Source organism: Fopius arisanus, unplaced genomic scaffold, assembly GCF_000806365.1.
Source record: "Fopius arisanus strain USDA-PBARC FA_bdor unplaced genomic scaffold, ASM80636v1 scaffold00104, whole genome shotgun sequence".
NCBI classification, from domain to species: Eukaryota; Metazoa; Arthropoda; class Insecta; order Hymenoptera; family Braconidae; genus Fopius; species Fopius arisanus.
This window is the reverse complement of record NW_011887843.1, coordinates 361,350-382,730: the sequence shown is the minus strand read 5'-3', so window position 1 is coordinate 382,730 and position 21,381 is coordinate 361,350. Positions and strand designations below refer to the sequence as shown.

The 21,381-nt window shown below is 40.3% G+C and overlaps 5 protein-coding genes across 6 annotated transcripts; 4 read left to right on the top strand and 1 right to left on the bottom strand.

Annotated features, from left to right (window-relative positions):
- Nucleotides 1–271: 271 nt before the first annotated feature.
- Nucleotides 272–10,842, bottom strand: LOC105271198 (RNA/RNP complex-1-interacting phosphatase; the record flags this gene model as incomplete). The annotated part of the gene is given in 5 exon segments (XM_011312579.1): nt 272–351; nt 956–1,043; nt 1,473–1,504; nt 9,644–9,719; nt 10,435–10,842. Coding segments are annotated over 5 exon segments (296 nt in total), but the record flags the coding sequence as incomplete, so codon positions are not given.
- Nucleotides 10,843–11,770: 928 nt separating this feature from the next.
- On the top strand, nt 11,771–13,135 carry LOC105271196 (mitochondrial inner membrane protease subunit 1). 2 transcript variants are annotated; one of them, XM_011312578.1, is made up of 3 exons: nt 11,771–12,012; nt 12,440–12,637; nt 12,849–13,135. In XM_011312578.1, the coding sequence occupies exons 1-3, from the start codon at nt 11,935–11,937 to the stop codon at nt 13,014–13,016; spliced, it is 444 nt and encodes a 147-aa protein (XP_011310880.1). In that variant the 5' UTR covers nt 11,771–11,934; the 3' UTR covers nt 13,017–13,135. The 2 variants fall into 2 exon arrangements, with proteins under 2 accessions (XP_011310880.1, XP_011310879.1); XM_011312577.1 differs by lacking the exon at nt 11,771–12,012 and adding an exon at nt 12,030–12,208.
- A 226-nt stretch (nt 13,136–13,361) lies between these two features.
- On the top strand, nt 13,362–15,694 carry LOC105271193 (esterase E4-like). The gene is made up of 8 exons (XM_011312574.1): nt 13,362–13,619; nt 13,735–13,860; nt 13,916–14,075; nt 14,146–14,522; nt 14,586–14,757; nt 14,815–15,011; nt 15,082–15,226; nt 15,282–15,694. Exons 1-8 carry the CDS (start codon nt 13,416–13,418, stop codon nt 15,584–15,586), a joined length of 1,686 nt encoding a protein of 561 aa, XP_011310876.1. The 5' UTR covers nt 13,362–13,415; the 3' UTR covers nt 15,587–15,694.
- Nucleotides 15,695–15,798: 104 nt separating this feature from the next.
- LOC105271194 (chymotrypsin-like protease CTRL-1) lies at nt 15,799–17,510 on the top strand. Its single transcript, XM_011312575.1, has 3 exons — nt 15,799–16,171; nt 16,257–16,589; nt 16,660–17,510. Exons 1-3 carry the CDS (start codon nt 16,039–16,041, stop codon nt 17,049–17,051), a joined length of 858 nt encoding a protein of 285 aa, XP_011310877.1. The 5' UTR covers nt 15,799–16,038; the 3' UTR covers nt 17,052–17,510.
- A 90-nt stretch (nt 17,511–17,600) lies between these two features.
- On the top strand, nt 17,601–21,207 carry LOC105271195 (esterase FE4). Its single transcript, XM_011312576.1, has 9 exons — nt 17,601–17,771; nt 17,969–18,260; nt 19,082–19,207; nt 19,280–19,439; nt 19,588–19,964; nt 20,047–20,218; nt 20,281–20,474; nt 20,546–20,690; nt 20,754–21,207. Exons 2-9 carry the CDS (start codon nt 18,063–18,065, stop codon nt 21,053–21,055), a joined length of 1,674 nt encoding a protein of 557 aa, XP_011310878.1. The 5' UTR covers nt 17,601–17,771; nt 17,969–18,062; the 3' UTR covers nt 21,056–21,207.
- The last annotated feature ends 174 nt before the right edge of the window (nt 21,208–21,381 follow it).

Genomic DNA, 21,381 nt, shown 5'->3' with positions numbered 1-21,381 from the left:
GCACAGGGTACATTCAAGTACTCAATGAGTACAATCCAAACCAACAAAAAAAAGTTAGATTTTTCAAACTTCGATGCCAACTTCACATAGCTACTCTACCCTGCTGTTGCATTTTTGGAGATAAATTTTTATTTGAGCACCTCGGAGATTGAATTTAGACGGACCTGATTTGAGGTGCGTTTGAGGAGTTGGCATATTTCTGCGTCTTGTCACCGTTAATCACGTATAAATTATTTAGGTGACGGAATTGTTTTTGAATTTTTGTACTTACAATAGAACACAGGATTCAGAAGGCACCTGATGACCTGGCACCATGATTTTCAAGTAACCGACGTCCTTCGAGATGAACTCCTGAAAACAATTAAAGAAATTGACTGTTAGATCGACCCCAACCTTGCGGATTAATCCGGTGGTTAATTAATGATTTTAATCAGTGGTCAATGAACCGGTATCGATGAAACCCAATTACAAATATTTTCTCAAACACTCAGAGTTCCTGCTTCCCCGCAGCCCCACACTTTTGTTTATAAAAATGAGGAATAAGTGAGCCGAAGTGACGGATCACACGCTGATAAGATAACTCATGGTGGTTGTGTACAGACTTGAGGTATCTCGATGCTTGTGTCCAACATGTGATTAAATGTGAAGCCACTGGTGAGGTCTTCAACCTCACCAGTATAAAAATCAGAAAATAAATCAATCTCGAAATATTTCGAAATATCTCATTAGAAGATTTCATCTGATTTCTCATCTGATTTCATTAGAATGAAGATTTGGTCTGATTGTGATCTCTCGGGCCTATTGTTTCGAAAAATGAGATTTGCTTGAATGATTCAGGAGCATTGAGGTCTTCATCAAGAATCACTCAGAGCTTTGAATTGTTTTTGAATCTTTCATTTGACTCCACTGAATACATGAGGAAGCGAAAAGTCATAAAAAACTGGTGATAACTCACATTCTTGTTGTAGTACTTGGTGGTGTTGGTCAAATCGATGACAAACTTGAGTTTGGGAAATGTCTCGATGAGTAACGCAGTTGTGCATCTGTAACAACGTAGTGTAAAGTCTCAGTGAAATACAACAACGAATCGAGTGCCTCGTAAATGTATTATTCATATCGTAAAATGAAAAAGCCCCGGGTATTCCTGGTTCAGCGCTATAAAATGAATAGTCGACACGGTGTGATATTTGAGGAATCGTCAGAAATATCTACGTCACGTGCCCACCGATCGTTCTTTACGACAAATAAACAATTTTGAATCAAAATCCTTCAGAATTCGATTCAATTCAACTGTCACACTATCATCACTCTCTCGCGTGGGAGTTTTTGCTATAAAATTATAATGAAAAACTTCATGGGATACTCGGGCTCTTTTCAAGCGTCAATCAACACTCATCAATAAATTAAATTGATATGCATCATCAGAGGCATTAAAAAATTAAAAACTCTTAGTCATCCAATAGAATACTCACTGCTTCGTAGCTGGCACTGATTGGTTCGCCCTCTGCAACAAAAGAAAAAAGAAAGTTGAATGAGAAAATGTAATTCAACATTGTTATCTCATAATTCGTTCCCCATCATGAGTTTCCGAGAAATATTTCCGAATCTAAGAGGGTTATCAAAATTTTTGTCACGACCTTTTTTATAGCTCCCAACGAGCTGAACAAGAAAGGTTATAACAGAAATATTGATATCTGTCTTAAATTCCGGGATATTCACCGAAGATCGCGTCAAAGTTCAGTTTAATCGGCTGGCAGTTTAGCTACTGATTTTAATAATCAATCGTGAACAATAAATCGAGGACGTGTGTATCGAGGATGAGGTCTGCTGTCGAATAATCATGTCTCGAAACGCAGAGTCATCTTCTACTTGTGATAATTAATAGTGTGGTGAGTGGATAACCAGGCAAAAGCCCGATCTGTCCACAGGAACGTGATCGCGGCGTCGAATGATCGATTAGGCTCAACCCCCTGATATCCGATAACAAGACGTGACGAAGGCACCATACCAACATGGAGTCACACCAATGACGACTCATCATCAAAATCCTCTGATCATGACTCCCCCCTCGCCTCCCCCTTGCCACCCCCAAATTAAATTTCCTACATCACCTGAACTCACAAGAAAACCTCAATTTTTCTTCTCTCAACTCAACCACAAAAAATCGTAAATCAATACGAACACTTGGGCAATATTTTCTAAATCCACAAATTCATTAACTAATTCGCAGAGAGAATTATAGTATTGGGTATCGCATTGCGGATCAACGATATTAGAAGGGTAGATAGTGGATTAGGGGTGTATACCGTTGGTCCCGGTTAAATTGAAATTCTCGTTTCTATAAGCAAGATCTTTTGCGCCTTGGCAATAGCCCTGGGTGGGCTAATGATAATAACGGGGTTTGCCATCCACCAGGACTATCCGATTGGCTGGGCGGTGAAGATTCCAATCTCCGAATGAATGCCAGTGTTATGGTTGCACTACGGGTTAAAATGGGCATGCGTTTGGTCGACTTTAATAACCATCCGTTGGAGTAAGTTTGACCTATCGTGCGCCAACGCAATAATTCCCCACAATAAAAAAACCAATAAAAACTGATAAAAACTGAGGCGTGAGACGCATCTAATGCTCACGCGACCCACCACCCTCACTTTCAATCATTTCTCTCCACATTTATTTATTTTCTCTCTGTCGTACTTCTTTTTTTCTTGACCACATGTATAATGCAACTTTGAATTAACATTGAAAAACACCGCCCACTTCATTACCCGGGGTGCTCAGCTTGTATGAGAAATGGTTGTGAAAAAAATCACGATATGAAGAAAAAAAGAGGAAGAAAAAATGAGAAAAAAAAAAGACAAATGCGAGAAATAAAACGAGAGGAAAACGAAGGGGGGAATATCCACTGGGCTGATTTCAACCATTCAATTTCACGACCCTCAGTACGATATACGGTCGGGACTAAATCAGGATTATATAGAAAAACGTTGGGAGCATTGTGCCATCGCCGTCGCACTGTCTGTCCACCCGTGTGTGAGGATGACAGGGTCTCAAACATTTTACTGATACACAACTCCACCATCGAGAGCGATAGAAGAGACGGGGGTTTCAATCGTGAGTTGCCCTCAAGTAGCGATTTTCCAAATTTTTTAATTTTTTCATTTTTTCATTTTTCCAATTTTCCACTTTTCCACTTTTCCACGAAAATCATTGATAAAAATTCAGCGAACGCGCCAGTGAAAGGAATAATGACTTTTAGGGACACTCCCAAATGATTTGACGTGAAAAAATAAAAGCCGCACTGTAAAAAATATTTGTTCGGAATTTATCCAAATAAATCAATCAACAAACTAGTCTCGGATTCCGCTGGGGCGATGGGCCCTGTAGCCCATTGTGTCCGACGAATTGCCCATTAGCGATGGAAGATATCATCTTGCCGGTGAAGCCGTCCAGAGATTCCTCTCTTTATTTTTTATCCTCTGACCCCCTCTTTTTTTTATCGCTGGCCTCCCGGCATTTTGGGAAAGGACCTTGTCGAACTGGAGGTTCCCCTCCATTTTCAATGCACCCTGAGTATATGCCCAGTACTTCTGCAGAACACCGGGGCGGTCCTGGGGGACGTAATAGTAGCGCCAGCCACGGGGGACCCATCGGGCACTCACTGTTTCTTAACATTATTTATGTCCACCCTCTTGTCCCCAGGTCCTCCGAGATATCGTCGATAAATTTTTATTATTAAATGCCAAGAATTTTGGAAAACTTTCCGGGTTTCCGTTGTCTCGCCATTTTTTTTCACGTAAAAATGGAATATATTAATTAATAACAATTAATTAATCGGGTATTATGAAAATGACATTTTGAATTCAACCTATTTTATTCGGCGTCATCGATTTTTTTATGAATTTTCGGGTGAATCCCGGAGGTATTTTATTTCTTTTTAAACATGAATTTGAATTAATTAAAAGCAAAGAAATGGAAAAGCCGAAGAATCTGAGGAATGACCTAGGAGACAGGCGGTCCACTCCTCGGATTATTATTCCCTATACCCCAATTAATAATCTCGATGGGCTGTACTATTCTAAATTTCACTGGTGTCACCATCGCCGAGTGACCCCTATAGGGCCCCTCTCTTTGTCTCAGTCCCCCCCCAGAAAAGCTGTAAACAACGGGCCCCACCGCAGAAGCGGATAAATAATAACGAGGCCACAAAAGCCCCTGTTGCTATAATTCAATTCACACCTAATAACTGGCATCGCTGAATTTCCATATAACAGGCGGTAATAAAATTAAAAATATTTTCTGCTGACCAATTCCACCGCTTCAGGGGGTCCCCGTGAGGATGAACGAGGCACCCCAGGCCCTTCTCTCTCCAAGGCATTTACCATTTCAAGGTACAAAAAGGAAACGTGTGTCTAACCATTTTGAAAAATTAACAGCACCACTTGTTTCTCTCATTAATTCTACCCCCAGTTATTTTTAATTAATCCATCCGATGATTGACCTTTTACCCAAGCACCCGTACAACCTGAGGGACAAGGCATAACGATCCTCAGACGTTCAACGAAATTCATTTTGGGTGTTTCAAGCTGAAGACAAGATTAACGATCGTCAGGTAGATACCGGTACCACTCACGTCGGTACGTTTAAAACAAATGTTTGTTTCTCAGCCATTTTTAGGGATTGCCCTCCTCTGTTCCGGATTATTCTCGGCACAGGCGAAAATTTTTTAACGGCGTTCTCGTCTGTACCTCACGCCCTTTCCTGGCACCGCAAGGAAAATGTATCATTCACACTGGAAACCGTTAACTCACGCCCAATTTTCCGTGAAACCGATAATTCCACCTCGAAGAACTGCTGCACGTGAAAATTTTCATTTTTTCAGTCTTATTTTAATTAACTTTCATCGTTGGATTGTAGATAATTCTTTGGATGGGGACCTACGAAATTTTTGAATACGATTTAACCGAAAAATCACCGCATTACTCATCCCGTTTAGCCGTCCAACTTCCGGTACGATTGACCATGCCGAACCCATTCTGAAAGGCCGTACCAAAAAAATCACCACCACTTTTCCATTATTCCCATGTGTGCACGCCTCTGGTATATTTTCCTGTCCCATCTCTTCCTCTTTTCTTCTATTTCTCCCTGTCCACCCGCTAACCCTAGACGAATGGCCCTAGAACGCGAAAGTAATTGCGCACTGGCCGACAAAAGGGAAAAGGTCAAGCAATAAATTTGACAATTCGTCGTCGACTAGTTTTTACGAAAAAAAAAAGCTACCACCGGTGTGACATTTTTGTAAACAGTCCCAGGGGGAGCAGAAACCGATGAAAACCGCTCCCAGGAATCAACGTAAAGGAACAGATGGGAAGATGGAGAGGAGAGTGAAAGTCCACTGGAGGAAAAACGGGCGGAGAGGCAATGGCACGAGTTGGAAAGAAAAAAAATTGTATTACCGAAGGAGAGAGAGGGGGGGACAGGTGGTTCATATGTGTGCGACATTTTGGTGAAATTTATGTGGCACCGGCACAAAAGCCACCGCCGCAAATGGACCCCTAGGATTTCCAATAATCTACTCGATGTACGAGACAATGCGAATGACCTTCGAATGATTTTTCAAGATGAAAAGAAAATTCTGTGAGCGCTGCGCCACCCTGCGGTGGCGTCTTCGTTCTCAAGTGATCATAAATAGCGATGGGTACGAACAGCTGATCATGAATGAAAAATAAAATTCGAGTGAGTCATAATATTGCTGTGACACGAGAGATCATCAATAAAAATAGGTGGACTGGGGATTATTTCTACCAGCAGCTAGGGGAATTTGTGAAAGCCGCGCGAAAATGAGTTTGAGAGGAACGATCGGTTGACGAGATAACGGGTCTCGAAGAAAAAAGGAAAATCGGCTACCGCGGGGTTTCCTGGAAGGGACTTTTATCAGATCTCTTCGGATGAAAATAGACAAAACTGTCATGTGTCATGCCCGCATGCTCCCAAAGTCCTCAAGGTGTTTGAAGAACACCACAACCATCATCGATGAATGGAAAATAATAAAAGGGTCAAGAGTCGAGTGTCAAATCGAAGATAGGAGAGACGTGCGGCGCCAGGATTGAGGGTTGAGTATTCGATCCTTGGAAAAACAATACAGCGGTGTCGGGATGGGGTACGATAACATCAGTAATATTTTACAAAGTCATCGAAGTAACTCGCCAACTTGAGCATAAATTACGGTGAAACCTCTGGGAATGAAACAAAAGAAAAATCAAATAAAATAATATCCACCTAATGCCGAACGCGTGGGACTTTCCTTTAGGCTTTTCCTTTTCCTTTTTTTTTCCCCGACAGCGGAGAAAGGCGGGGTGAAAATACTTTCGGCTCTGCGGGGCGTTAAACAAACACTTAACATTGCTAATAACACGTATCGCTTGTCCAGCTTCATGGAAAAACAATAAATCGAGTTTCGGCGGGGCGTGGATGACAGCGGGGCATCCAGACTCGAAATTAATATTGAGTCGAGAAAGATGAAGAGGAAATTGAAAGCAATCGAATCGGCATTCCCATAAGATTCGAAGTGAATTTCACTCAAAAGTTATTCCTTGCTGTTACTCGAGTTAATTAATTTTTAATTTGTTAATCAATCAATCAATAAAAAAGCATATCGATTCGGGAAGAAACTAGAGTATAAGGAAGAGAAAACGTAACGTCTCGTAGATTAAAGTTTTAAATTTTTCCCCAGTGTTTGTTGACGTGAAATAACCAAAGTTTGAGTTTCAACTCAATTGTCCAGACCCCTCCGACGTCTAATGCATTGAACGACCCCCAGCCATCGGTGAAAAGACAATGTCCTGATACTGGGACAAAGATCCCCAAGTAAGTTAGCATCAGCCAAGTGTAACTGAGAAGTTTCGAGCGATAATAATCTGAATGTAGGGTGACTGAAAACAGAGATATCACCCACGTAGAAAGACAATCCACGTACCCTTTCGGGGGGGAGGACCCACATCTAGCGTATTCTCTCGGTTTCCACTGTTCAAGCATTAATATTACGAACCGTGCAAAAATGACAGGGAGTTTGGAGACACCTTTTGGGCCCAGGAGACGTCTCTGTTTACCGTGCATATGCACACCCCATGATCGTGGGAGGTATGGACGTTGGAAAAAAAAAAAAAACCAGGCAAATGTCTGAATAATACCCGAAGTCGTCGGGTTATTTAAAAAAAAAAATTCCTACCGACGGCTCATGTAAATTATGCGTCCACGCATCGTTTTTCTTTCTCAATTTTACCCTCATGTTTCATTTTTATTTTTCACTATCGGAAAAGATCATCTGTGATTAGCTTCCTGCTCAGGTGCAGGCGTTCAAACAGAAAATCATCGATCGGCTCCAGCCTCACGAGATTCTGAATTTTTAGTAATTAATTTTGTCAATTAAATGGCTTGAGAAAAAATGTGAGATGAAACTCGAATAAAAATGGAATGGAGTGGAATAAAAAAATTCATGGACATTCCACTGCCTCCTAATTATATTCACCAGGGAATACAATTATTTTTTAAACACCCGAAATGATTGAAACTCGGATAAAAATAAGAAGAAATTGTCAATTTGTCAACTGGAGAATTTAAGATACCCAAAGGACCTTAAAATTCAGGAAATCAGCGGCAAAAGCGTCTTAATTTAATCCACCATCTCCCACCCCGAAGGTTAATTACAAACTGACGTATCATATTTCACCCACAAAGTACTTAAATTGTTAAATGAATTTTACTGGACATTCACAAAAGGCTGAAGATGTTAAAAAAATGTAGTCTTTACCTTCCCGAAGGCGCCGGACAAATCCCCCCATCCGTTTAATTCCCCAGAAATTCACGGATTAAAATTAATTGCCTGATAACACATCGGGGTAATTAAAACCGCGTGGGCGTTAAAGTTGCAGTGGTTTTCTGCAATGGCGCATTCACTTGATTTACACACTTGACTCTGGACCGAGTGGAAATTACGATTGAGGGTAGAGAATTAACAAAAAAAAAAAAATTAAGATCACGTCTGCCCTTTTGCCGTGTATTTATAACAACTACTGGCTCGATGTCCTCAAAGGTATAATTATCCTGGGCTATTAAAAATTCACACAATTCAAAAGGACGATTCGGATCAACAAATCAATGGCAACAAGCAGAACGGCAGATAGTGTAATATAAATATCATAACCGGTGCTTCTATCCTGGACAAATTGATTATTACCATAATCCCACCAAATCCTCTTTTATACGATCAAATAACACGGGATTTAGCAGCAACTCCATCTCATGCCCTCAATACACCGTGAAAATTCGTGAAATAATAAAATAAAATGTAATAATCATTATTCCCAACGCCTACAATTTATTGTACTGTGCAATAATTCACGGCCTCCCTTGGTTTCTTCGATGATTCTCAAATTTTCAATTAGTTGTCATTTTTTTCAAATTTTTCAAATTCGTTAAACGATTTTTCCATGAGAATTTTCCAAGTGTCCACCTCACCACTCACAGACAACCCAGTATGAAATTGATTGAATTTTTTTATCCCGTTGAAATGCGGAGTGAAATTTTTTTTTCATTTTAACAACGAGTACATCGACGGATTTTCAATGCGTTGTTGCGTCTGGTATAACTCGGAGTTCGAGCATAAAAATGTTTTATGCCCCGCGAAACTCGCCACGGCGGTCCCATCAATTAGGACAAACCGTAAATACATGCCAACCACTCGCCACGTAATCAACATATTCAGCATGCCAAATGAAGAAGAGGCGAGAGCAATCATTGGTAGATACCCGTGTCGACATACACAAGGTAAAATTGCCAATTTGCGTATGGGGCTGTGGCTGTTAAATCCAAAGACAGTGCATGACACTCGATGACGACTGAACTTCATTTCCATTGTGAATTCTCCGCCATTATTACCACAACTAATTAATACCCCCATGTCTCTAACGATCTCTCGAGTAGTTTTTAGTCATTAGCGGCTTTTGCCGAGTGAAATTCGAATTAATTTTCTATTGAATTATCGACTTGACGTGGAATCATATCAGAATTATTTTTTCTATAATTGAATTTCCCAGAAAAATTAATTCTCCACGTGTCCGCTTGCAATCAATAGTTTCTTAGATAAATCGATATTCAATAATCGGGAATTGACGGTGGGAGTGGAATAAGTATTCTCGGTATTTAGATAGTCCCAACTAATTACACTATTCATAGTTCTTGATATTTGAAGAACGGATAAGAATGGATAAGAACTTTTAAAATAAGTAACAATTGTTTGCGTTTACATCATAAAACTGACGATGAGATGACGATTGACGTCAATGTTGCGTTGTGTTGCACAAAATATCGAGAAACTTGTGAATATTATTAACTAAAGAGTAAATCTGCGTAAGAGAGTCACCCATCGGAATATTTATATTCGACATTCAGCATTTCATTTCGAAATTTCCTCCTGATTACCAATTATCTAATCAATTATTCACCTGTTTCTCGAAAAAATGGCACGATGTTACGACTCGCGGTGAGGATTCATTGAATTTTAGGGGATAACCGGTGAAATAACTCGGGAGTTGTATATCTTTTCTTTTAAAAGGATTATTTATTTATTTATGACTGCACTCACCGCTCTGAGGGGCACTTTGAACGCCAGAATTTGGGTATTCTCGATGACTCTTCCATACGGCTTATATTGTAGCCATCTGCAATGAAAAGTAGTCAATTGAGAAGCTGAAGGTTTTATTGAGGACTTGAAAAAAATGGAAACGAGAGGAAATAACTGAACTCTTTTATGACCCTAAACGATTCGACATTCTCTTTTCTAAAAAACTCATTCCCTGGAGATCAGCCCGACAATTAATCCGGGGATATCATCTCTGACTTTTATTTATTCACTCTCTCATTCTGGAATAATAAAAAAACAATGTTTCAAAGGGCCAATGAAGAAAGTCCGGGATTTCTGGTGATTGCTCACTCATCTCACGATCTTGAAAGTCATTTTAAGAGAAAGGGTCTGGAACTGAAGGTTATGGAACTGGTGAAAATTCCTGAGTTCCACAACTGATTTTTTTTCGGCTTTGGAATTTAGATTTTTTTCACATTTTTGATTGTTTTATTATTTTTCAGAGGATGACGCGAAGGAGAAATAGCCAGTCAATGTGAAAAATGGTTTTTTGAAAAGTTTCTTTTTTTCCAAAAAATCATAAATCAGGGGCGAGAAGACGGTATTTTTTTTTAATCAACTTTCTTCTCCGGAAGTTTTGATTCAATCCTGTCATTGCCATCTCTCGTCAGACAAGAAAACTACACAATGTTTTTTGTCGAATCGATCTACATAACCTCAATTTCGTTCCAACAACCAAAACCACAATAACCTCTCTTATATTAATAGAATTGACTAAAAAATTATCAACTCACCTATCCGGAAGACCTTTCATCTCAAAATGTCGTAACCAGTAGCTCCGGAGTAAAATTTGTTAGCCAAGAAATTAAAACCGATCCACTTGTCACTTGTCACTCACTTTATCACAATTTAAAGATAAACTGTTGAAGAAATCCACTCGGACATGATTCTCTCATTAAAACTTGTTGAAATGATTAGCCAACACTTTTACTCCACCTCACTATAACCTCTCTTTCACAAAAACTCAAATATATGATGTTCAAATGCTCAAATACGATTCGTCACTAATCTTCAATTTGAATTGATGTGTAATGAAGGGCTTAAGGACTTACTAATGAATAACAAAAAATTATATATACAGACAATATTTATAATACTCTGGGGCTCACTATGCCAGCGTTGTCTGGGAAATTCAACACTTCGCGTCGATATGATACGCTTCTTTTTTATCGACTACTAGTTCAGGCCTGAACCCAACGTTAATTCGGCAGTCGATAAAAGAATGCCAAACAATCAGCGTCACGAAATTGGTATTCAATGAAATTCAAAAATTCGAAATTTTCAAAAATGTATTAGGGGAGCATGAAAATCGAGAAGGTATTCACTGAAATTGAAAAATTGGAAATTTTCAAAAATGTATCAGGGGAGCATGAAAATCGAGGAGGTATTCACTGAAATTGAAAAATTCGAAATTTTCAAAAAAGTATCCGGGAAGCATGAAAATCGAGGAGGTATTCACGGAAATTCGAAAATTCGAAATTTTTGAAAAAATATCAGGGGAGCATGACAACCGAGGAGGTATTCACCGAAATTTGAAAATTCAAAATTTTTGAAAAAATAGCATGAAAATCGAGAAGGTATTCACTGAAATTGAAAAATTGGAAATTTTCAAAAATGTATCAGGGGAGCATGAAAATCGAGAAGGTATTCACTGAAATTGAAAAATTCGAAATTTTCAAAAAAGTATCCGGGAAGCATGAAAATCGAGGAGGTATTCACTGAAAATTGAAAATTAGAAATTTTTCGAAAAGTATCAGGCGAGCATGAAAATCGAGGAGGTATTCACTGAAATTGAAAAATTTTAAATTTTCAGAAAATACAATTCACCTAATCGACTGCTCCCTCTGACAGCAGGACTGCTACTGAGGCAGTTACCGAGTCGCCTGACGGGCAGACACCCCACCATTGGGGGCGGCTCCCTCTTTCTCTTGGGGTGGGGTATTCCCCCGGAACTGAGCCACCCAGTTGGGTTTTGAGTGACCCCACCGACATTGTAGTACCTCACCCCGTGAGTAAGAGGGGGCCGCACCGAATGGTGGGGCGTCTACCCGTCAGTCAGTTCGGTAACTGCCTCAGTAGCAGTCTCGCTGCAGAGGGACTAGGCGGTCAATGTTATTTTCTGCGTTCCAAAACGTTACGTTTTTTTTTTATTATAACACAGTGGCAGCGGCCATGGTACTCAGGCAGTTACCGACTCGGCTAACGCTCTCTCTCTCCTGGGGTGAGGTACTACAATGCTGGTGCGGTCACTCATACCCCCAGGAATCGGTCTTCGCACCGTCGACGAGTTCCATCGAGATGTGGCGCCTCTGGTGAGTAATTTTTTAATTTTTTAGTTTTATTTTGTACTCGGATAAAAAAAGACTCAAATTATTGCTTTTAGGGGGGATTTAAAGGGTAGTTATGGTTAAACCGTATGTGGGGAAGTTATTAAGTGCTGTAGGAACACTTGCTCAATACACATGTATTTCTCATTGTGTATTCGAATATATAGGAGATTTTATTGTGGTGAGTGAAGGTTGAACAGCTGTCAAAAAAAAGAGGTTAGGGTTTTAAACCATCGCGGGTTGGTATCTATTTACATCACACGGTTTCGTTGTCAATCAACTTGGAAAATTACCCAAAAACACCAGAGTCATAGATTATTTTTTTAATCATTTCTCTGACCTTCCCGTGATTGTTTAACGTACCTTCTCTAATAATAATTATTAAAATGCCAATGAATTCGGATTTTTTTAGTGCACGGGACCTTCTATGGAGCCCACAATTTACAGCAATGACATCCTCTTGACTGAACACATCACACCTCGTCTTCTAAAATCAAAAAAAGGTGATATTGTTATAGCTAAATGTCCGTCGAACCCACGTCAGCACATTTGTAAGAGAATTAAAGCTGTGGAGGGTGAGAAGGTCTGCTATGGATTCACCACATACGTAGTAAGTCAACATTTCGAGGAGAATAAATAGTAAATGTCTAGTATAGATTGACACAGCCTCTCCGTCGTCCGAATTTCACTCAAATCGTCTGTGTTTACTCATTTTTGTTTCGCTTATTCAATAAAATCTTGTACCGACCATTGCAGGAGAGCGAAATACACTCTTACATGTACGTATTTTTAACGATTTGATTGAATTCTTGTCTCTGCAGATTCCACAAGGACATATATGGTTAGAAGGTGACAACAGCAGTAACTCAGCGGATTCTAGGCAATATGGACCTGTTCCTCAGGGGCTAGTTCGCGCTCGAGCTATTTGCAAGGTCTGGCCACCCAACGATATCACATTACTCACCACAAAGTGCGTCAATCCCGACTGATTCTTCGTCGAAATTATAAAATATAAAAAAACGAAAATTGTTGGTCATCAAAATGTATATATTACTATAAGTCGTGATAATTATTTTCGTTGAAAATCAATAAAATGTTTATAATTGCACGACTTTCTTTGTGGATTAAAAATCTCCCTCTATTTTTCATTGTTTTTTCAATGGATTGAAGATTCCACTCCTATGTTTGGTCTGGCAATTGAATACAAAAACATTCCGCATTCGAATCATAAGAATTCGAAGAATTCCTTCGACCCGACAGTTTTCCTCGTTCTAGTTTTTCCTCATCAACCGTTACATGCGCTTCGATATCTATAAAAGGCGAATGCTCTTTGCAATTTATTTCAGTTTGATCGCGTCATTCGCGATTAGTTGTCTGCATTTATCGATATGAAGGGGATTTACTTATTTCTTCTCTTCGTCTCTATTAGCGGTGCATTTGCGCACAAGAAAGACGGAGATGAGAGAGTCGAAGTGGAGTTATCACTGGGGAAGATCAAAGGTTCAATCATCACCTCAAGATTGAAGAGGAAAATATATTCGTTCCGGGGGGTTCGATTTGCCGAGCCGCCGACGGGGGAATTGCGATTTAAAGTAAGTACTTAATAGATTCCTCAAGTCAATGACGCCGAGAGTAAGATGATTCATCGGAGAAAAAATAGAATGATCTCATTACTTGCCCCGGATTGATAATTTTATTGAACAACAGCCTACGGTGCCGGTGAGACCTTGGAATGGCACGTTCGATGCATCCGAAGAAGGTCCAGGATGCCCTCAACCAGGGCTCGACCTCCAGTCCGAGGATTGTTTACGCCTGAACGTCTACACGACGAAGGTAATTAAATTGAGTAAATTAATGTCTGGCGTTAAATAAAAAAAATGCATTCTAGTTTCCGTCCAAAAATGAAGATGTGAAGAGACCGGTTATTGTCTTCTTCCACCCTGGAGGCTTCTACAGTTGGTCTGGACAGACTTACTACGCAGGTCCTCACTACATCATGGATCAGGACATAGTCCTAGTGACGGTCAGCTACCGATTAGGATCCTTAGGTAAAAGAAATTCCCATCAGGGGATTTTCCACGAACGTCCAGTTCGATTTTGAAAGAATAATTATTCCAGGATTCTTGAGCACTGGAGATGCACTGGCACCCGGTAACAACGGGCTGAAGGATCAAGTGGAAGCACTCCGCTGGGTCAAAAAACACATCTCAAAATTCGGAGGTGATCCGAACTCCGTTACGATATCCGGATGCAGTGCGGGTTCCTGGAGCAATTCAGTTCATCTCGTCTCGCCGATGAGCAGAGGTTTGTTCCACCGTGTCATCGGTGTCAGTGGTGCTGCGACATACCAAAATCCGTTGCCACACCACCAGAAGGATCTCGCGAAGAGGCAGGCTGAGGTCCTTGGATGCCCCAGTGACACGACCGAGAGAATTCTAAATTGCCTGAAGACTAAAACAGCTGAAGAATTCGGCAATTCACTTCCTAAGCTCGCTGTAGGTGCTTTTCCCTCCTTTTCGATACGTATTGTAGGCTTATTCCTATCGTTACATTCTTAGGAGTGGTACGGGGATCCAGTTTTGCAGTGGCGTCCAGTCATCGAGCCAGAGGTACCTGGGGTGGAGAGATTCCTTTCAGCTCAACCATCGGATCTGATCAGACAGGGAAAACTGTGTCATGTACCCCTGATGACTGGAATTACTAAAGACGAATTTGGCGGAGTCCTTACTAGTGAGTGATCAACCCTGAGATCTGATAAAATATATTATTATAATTCCGTGATTACAGTTCCGATAACACAGCAGAAAGTGAACGGCAGCACTGCGATATTCGATGACATCAATGCCAATTACACAAGAATCTTTCCAATAAGTTTCTTCTATGAACGAGGAACGGACAGGTCTCTGGCTATCACCAAGAGTCTCAGGAAGTTCTACCTCGAGGACAAACCTGTTGGGGTTGACAACTGGCAAGGATTGGCCGATGTGAGCATCAGTAATCTCGAAATCTCTGATTAATCAATCCATTTTCTCACGCATTATTTGTCTCCGTCAGCTGTACGCAGATGCTCTAGTCGGATTCGCTAATCATCGTTTCGTGAATCTCATGGGTGCACACTCAAGGGCGCCAGTTTGGTACTGGAAATTCACGTATCAGGGAAGATTCACCACAGCAAGATGGCCGGACGGCAAGCCATTCGGTGAGGACAACAGTCTCAACTGATTTTCCTTCATTAACTCATGATTTTTTATCAGGAGTTGTGCATCAAGACGATTTGATGTACCTCTTCTACCAGAGCAAGGTCTTCCCGTACTTCGAGGCGGATGCCCCGGAGAATCAGATGGTCGACAAGATGACTGCCATATGGGCGAACTTCGCGAAAACCGGAGAGCCGATACCCAAGGACAATCCTCTCTTCAAAAACATCACCTGGACCAAATTTACGACTGACAATCAAGCGTACTTGGACATTGGTGATTCCTTCGAGGTGAAGAATGGACTTTATATCGATCGAATGAACGAGTGGGAAAAACTTTTTCCCCTGCGACCATTACCTTGATCACTTAATATGAATACTTTAATCCTCTTGTTGTAATTAACGCAGCTCTTGGATTTTTCCGTCGATATCTTGATGAGATTAAATAATAAAGGGAAAATTGCAACGCAATGGTTATTGTAGTAAGCTCTAGTAATTGTAGCGGTTGAAAGTTTCTCCGTTCCATCTTTCTGCGCTAATGATCAACTATTAATGGAAACCATATCATCTGAATTGATCCAATTCCCGTACCTAGATCATGAGATGAAGTTATTTAATCCGCATAAATTACCTAGATCGTCTGGAATTTTATCGATCGCTTGTTAATGGTGATGTACGTGATTGAGCCCCCACTATCCCCAAAAAAAATCCCTAATCTGGTGAGCGACACAATTACGAGCGCTTGAGTATAAATAGTCTACAAAGAATTTCCTCAGTATTTGTATCGGTGGGCTCAAGCGATCTCAAATTCAATCATGCAGCTCCAAGCAATAATTCTTGAATTCGCTATTTACGGTATATTGTGTTTAAATTCTGGTGTTGACGCCTCAATAAACAGTTCAACGCAACAGAAACACCTGCCATCGCAAAATATAAGCAACGGAGATGGTAAGTTAATGAATTCCGAATATTCATTTATTCGAAATTTATTCGAATTTCATTGCAAAGAAAAATCGTGTGTTCTGTTTTCCAGAAATTCTAGGAATTTCTGGTGGTCATTACGCGGAAATAGGACAGTTCCCTTGGATGGCTATAGTACATCAATTACTTGAAGAGGGTGTCTTCATGTGCAGTGGAAGCATCATATCGGACCGGTGGGTTCTTACGGCTGGTCATTGTATCGTTAGGTCTCCGCAAATATTCATGGTGATTTTCGGAGAGACTGACAAGAAAAACATCAGGAGGAGGTATTATCGGGGTCCAGGAGTCGCCATGTGGACGACGAGGGCAGTGCTTCATCCGCAGTATGCAGAGTTTTTCAATGATATAGGATTACTCTATATGCCACGGAAGATTCCTTTTTCAGGTATAACCACGATTTTTAATTTTTCCATCTCCAGTTGATCCCCTGGTTATTATCAATTACGATTTTTCAGCCACGATACAGCCAATTTATATGGCTGGGCCAAGATTTCAGTATGTGTCATTGGCTGGCACCACTGCTGTGATAGCTGGCTGGGGACAAACAGAAAATTTTAGGGGTGAATCAAGACTTTTGAAATGGGGTCAATTGCAAATCATCAGCAATTATTGGTGCTCACAGTTCTTGTCCATAACGGAGAGTAATATATGCACTGCAGCGAGAACTGAATCTGATACGTGTCAGGGAGATAGTGGAGCTCCTCTTGTGATTAATGATGGAGGATATAACATCGTTGTTGGGATTGTCAGTTATGGGGAGACTGATTGTCCGAGTTCTGCCCCCGGTGTGTTCACACGAATTTCTTCATTCACAAATTGGATTGCACGGGTCACGAACATAATGTAATAAAAATTTGAGTTATCAAAAAGTCGTGATTTATTATTATTATGTATTATTAGTATTACATGAACAGTATTATAGTAATTAATCAGTCCTGTGGGGATTTCCTCAGGTTCGCAACATTGTGTTCATAGAAAAATGAAAATACAATTTTGATCAAGCAGAAAATGATGCATTTTAATTTCTATAATGATGATTAAATTGAAAACATTTTAAGGGGATTGTGATGAGATAAAATGGCGGGGGTAAATGACGAGTCTGTTGCACAACTCATTGCGTTCTAAATAAATCCGGTAATCTCAATTCGCCCCGGGGTCTCACTTAGCCCTACCCTTTAGAAATTTTATTGTCTTCCATTACTCATTCGGAAAAAAACTCGTTTGCGTCAGACAGGGCAGAGAGATAACCGCGGGCATAAGGAAATTGCTAAAAATATATGAAATGTGAAAAACGGGAAATCCCCGGAATAATAATTCTTTTATTCAAATCGCGTACTCAGTACTGATGAATAACTCAAAGCAGTTCATAACTATTTCAAAAATAATCTCAGTCATAAAAATGAATAAACGTGTAATAAATATGAAGATATCGAAGATCGGATAGATATTGCACCTGGAAAAACGTCAATTAATAAATTAATGAGAGACTTATTTGAAGGAATAAAAATATATAAAATTGATTCGGCATTCCACGCAGGTGTTGACGCACTCCATCGATTGGCACTTGGTAATTATTAAAAATAACACTTGTTTCTGCGTTGACCCACCGAAAGCTGAATCTCAATTCTGAATAATAATAAAACATGATTCCGAGGAATTGCGAGTGTCACATTGTCCTAACATTTTCCTCCTCACACCTCTATCCTTTTCTTCTCCCACGCTAATGAGGTACAGCAGCCATACAGTCCGACGTTTTATCTCTAGCGTTTCAGTTGTATTAGCGACTGCTCCCAAAGACGTACCTCACGATTATCTGAATGATAAAATCGTCTGCATTCATCAGTCAGTCTTCATCACCATGAAGTGCCTTTTGCTGTCACTCTGTCTTCCTCTCGTCTTGTGCATCACCAATGCCGACGATGAGAAAACAGTGGAGGTCGAATCACCACTGGGTAAAATCCGAGGATCATTGATGCAGTCAAGATTGAAACGAAGAATTCACTCGTTCCGGGGTGTACGGTATGCAGAGCCTCCAGTTGGTCAGGAACGGTTTAAGGTGAGACTATTTAAGACAATCAAAAAATGGTTAGAAGCTGAGTGAGAAAATTCATTCATCGCGGTCATTAAAAATTTTTGTATCACAACCTGCGCAATTCTGTTGGATTTTCCATTGAATTTTGTGTTAATTTCTGAGTGAATAATTAGTTCTGGAATAATAAACCCATTTTAATTCACCCTTTGTCATTGCTAGTTAATGATGGCGTACGTGATCCACCGTGTGAAGTACCAGATCTCATTATTTTTCTCTCCTTTGTTTCTTTATCTCCCTCACGAGAATTGCCAAGACGAATCAGACAGTAATTTGCGACAATTTCCGATGATTCACTTCAACAAAGCCAACGTACTAGACCGCGACCTCGGTGATGATATACAATGTAACAATGTGTGTGGATAATGCTCGGTTACGAAATTACTTCCGGCAAACAGTTGCGCTATTGGATAATTTATGCAAACAACTTCTGTATAGGTTGGTCTTATTTCTCGGTAGATTACGTTCATTATTTTACGTAATGATGATCTTATTAGCTTGTCGTATTTTTTATCTCAAGTTCATGACTCCAATGACAGGTTTTATTAATTTAAAAAATCGTCGCACCTCAGCGCCGCGATAAACGTGTAAAGGGTTATGAATCAAAATTATGAATAGTCAATATTAGAAAAAGTAGCAGAGGGATATGATTAGAATTTTGAGAGGTCATTCCGAAGACATATACTTGGAGGAAAATAATGAAAACGTAGTGGTGGAAAAAATAATGAAGGGCTTTTACGCAATTTTTGCGGCGGAATAATGATGAAATTTTATTTTCTACGTGTTAGCAAGCAATTCCTGTCAAACCCTGGAACGAGACCTTCGATGCCAGCCAAGAAGGTCCCGCATGCCCTCAACCTGGTATAGAGCACTATTCCGAGGATTGCTTACGTCTCAATATCTACACGACGCAGGTGATGACTCACTGGTAATTTAATTTTAGTGTAATCACCTTGAGAAATGATCTCTGAATGCAATAATTGTAGCTGCCGACAGCGGATAATGCAGTAAGCCGTCCGGTGATTGTGTATTTCCACCCTGGGGGGTTCTACGGATCCTCGAGCCAGAGTTTCATTGATGGACCGGAGTACTTTATGGATCAGGATATTGTGCTCGTAACGGTCAATTACCGTCTGGCATCATTAGGTATTTTTTCCTAATTCGGTGTATTCATATTCAATGAATGCACTAAATTAGACGCGTGAATAATCCGGCGTTAAAATTGTCGATAAATATCTTATCGTCTGCTTCGGGTCTAATGGTTTCTCGATCATTACCAATGAAATTGCTCCAGGGTTCTTCAGCACTGGTGATTCATTAGCACCTGGCAACCTTGGCCTGAAAGACCAAGTCGAGGCGCTGCGCTGGGTTCAAAAGAACATTGCAACTTTCGGTGGAGATCCAAATTCCGTGACAATCGTCGGCTACAGCGCAGGTGGATGGAGTGTTTCTCTTCACATGGTGTCACCGATGAGTAAAGGATTATTCCATCGGGCGATCGCCATGAGCGGTTCTGCCACTTATCAGAATCCTTTGCCAACGGACCAGAAGCATCTCGCTCACAAGCAAGCGGAGATCCTGGGATGCCCCACAGACACCACTGGAAATATGCTCATCTGTCTCAATACCAAAACAGCAGATGAAATCGCTAATTCAACGCGACAATTTTTTGTAATTTTCTCAGTTCCTTTTTTATGTCAACGAAGACTATTCTGTACTCTGAAGTACAGCTTATGCATATTTTTGTGAACAGGAATGGCATTACGATCCCATCTTGATTTGGCTACCAGTGGTTGAGCCAGAAGTTCCAGGAGAAGAGAGATTCCTTCCCGATCAACCGGTGAATCTCATCAGACAAGGAAAATTCAATCAAGTCCCACTGATAACTGGAGTGACTAAAGACGAATTCGGTGGTCGAGTTGTGCGTAAGTATCAGAAATTCCTAATACCTGCAACGTCTTCAATTCTTATGATTACACCACTGCAGCCGCTGTTGAAGCTGCAAAGGCTGGGAACAACTCCATATTCGACGACATCAACGCCAATTGGTCAAGGATTGCTCCAATCATTGCCCTGTATGAGCGAGACACAGCTAGATCAGTATCTGTGAGTGAAGAATTGAGACAATTCTACCTGAAGGGTAAACCTGCTGGATTAGACAACTACCGAAGTCTCGGCGAGGTGCGTTAGATCAAATAACTGAACTCATCGGTCTCTCGTTGCTTTCCTGAAAAAAAAGATTTAATTTGCAGATCTGGGCTGATGGCGTTATTGGTTTCTCCGTTCATCGCCTAGCTAAACTGATGGCTGAATTCTCCTCTCAACCCGTCTATTACTACAAATTCTCGTATCAAGGACGATACAGTCACGCAACATGGGATGATAAAAAACCTTTTGGTAATTGCAGATGAAAACGATAATTCTCCATGGAGAAATATTTATGACTTTTTGATTTCCTAGGTGTTGTTCATCATGACGATTTATTGTACCTCTTCAACGTAAGTTTCTTCCCGTATTTCGAAGAAAATTCCCCGGAAATTCCAACCGTCGAGCGTCAGACGACCATGTGGGCAAATTTCGCCAAGACTGGTGAACCCATTCCTAAAGATCACAAATTATTTTCAAACATCACTTGGAACAAATTTACATTAAGCGACAATGCGTATTTGGATATTGATAATGAACTCACAATGAAGACTGGTCTGTACACCGAGAGGATGAATCTGTGGGAAAAACTCTTTCCAATTAATCCACTGCCTTAGATAAGCCATCTTTCAATATTTAGTTACGCCATATTGTCGATTTAATCTATGTTCACTATACGTGAATCAAGTGTAAATGCTTTTGTAATACGAGTATTCGAGGCAATATAATGTGTTATACTGCATAATTAAAATGACATGTGCAATTTGAAGTAATGGGTCTACTCCGCAGTAATGCGTTGATTATAAGTGTGACTAATGATGCCATGCCTCATCAAAAAGACATTAGTTCAAAGTAATGAGCTGAATCATGGAAATGAACCTAGTACGCATGATTTATGAACAGTAGCTCACGAATGTGCAACAGGGAAAATAAAAATGCCTGA

What these genes read in the sequence shown, in the direction of transcription:
- LOC105271196 (XM_011312577.1), top strand. Translation starts at nt 12,104, where the DNA reads ATGGTTAAACCGTATGTGGGGAAGTTATTAAGTGCTGTAGGAACACTT. An exon ending in ATATAGGAGATTTTATTGTG is followed by an intron (nt 12,209 to 12,439) that starts GTGAGTGAAGGT and finishes GGATTTTTTTAG; the next exon opens with TGCACGGGACCTTCTATGGA. An exon ending in ATGGATTCACCACATACGTA is followed by an intron (nt 12,638 to 12,848) that starts GTAAGTCAACAT and finishes TTGTCTCTGCAG; the next exon opens with ATTCCACAAGGACATATATG.
- LOC105271193 (XM_011312574.1), top strand. Translation starts at nt 13,416, where the DNA reads ATGAAGGGGATTTACTTATTTCTTCTCTTCGTCTCTATTAGCGGTGCA. An exon ending in CGGGGGAATTGCGATTTAAA is followed by an intron (nt 13,620 to 13,734) that starts GTAAGTACTTAA and finishes ATTGAACAACAG; the next exon opens with CCTACGGTGCCGGTGAGACC. An exon ending in GCCGGACGGCAAGCCATTCG is followed by an intron (nt 15,227 to 15,281) that starts GTGAGGACAACA and finishes ATTTTTTATCAG; the next exon opens with GAGTTGTGCATCAAGACGAT.
- LOC105271194 (XM_011312575.1), top strand. Translation starts at nt 16,039, where the DNA reads ATGCAGCTCCAAGCAATAATTCTTGAATTCGCTATTTACGGTATATTG. An exon ending in AAATATAAGCAACGGAGATG is followed by an intron (nt 16,172 to 16,256) that starts GTAAGTTAATGA and finishes TCTGTTTTCCAG; the next exon opens with AAATTCTAGGAATTTCTGGT. An exon ending in ACGGAAGATTCCTTTTTCAG is followed by an intron (nt 16,590 to 16,659) that starts GTATAACCACGA and finishes ACGATTTTTCAG; the next exon opens with CCACGATACAGCCAATTTAT.
- LOC105271195 (XM_011312576.1), top strand. Translation starts at nt 18,063, where the DNA reads ATGAAGTGCCTTTTGCTGTCACTCTGTCTTCCTCTCGTCTTGTGCATC. An exon ending in ATTCAACGCGACAATTTTTT is followed by an intron (nt 19,965 to 20,046) that starts GTAATTTTCTCA and finishes TTTTGTGAACAG; the next exon opens with GAATGGCATTACGATCCCAT. An exon ending in ACTACCGAAGTCTCGGCGAG is followed by an intron (nt 20,475 to 20,545) that starts GTGCGTTAGATC and finishes TTTAATTTGCAG; the next exon opens with ATCTGGGCTGATGGCGTTAT.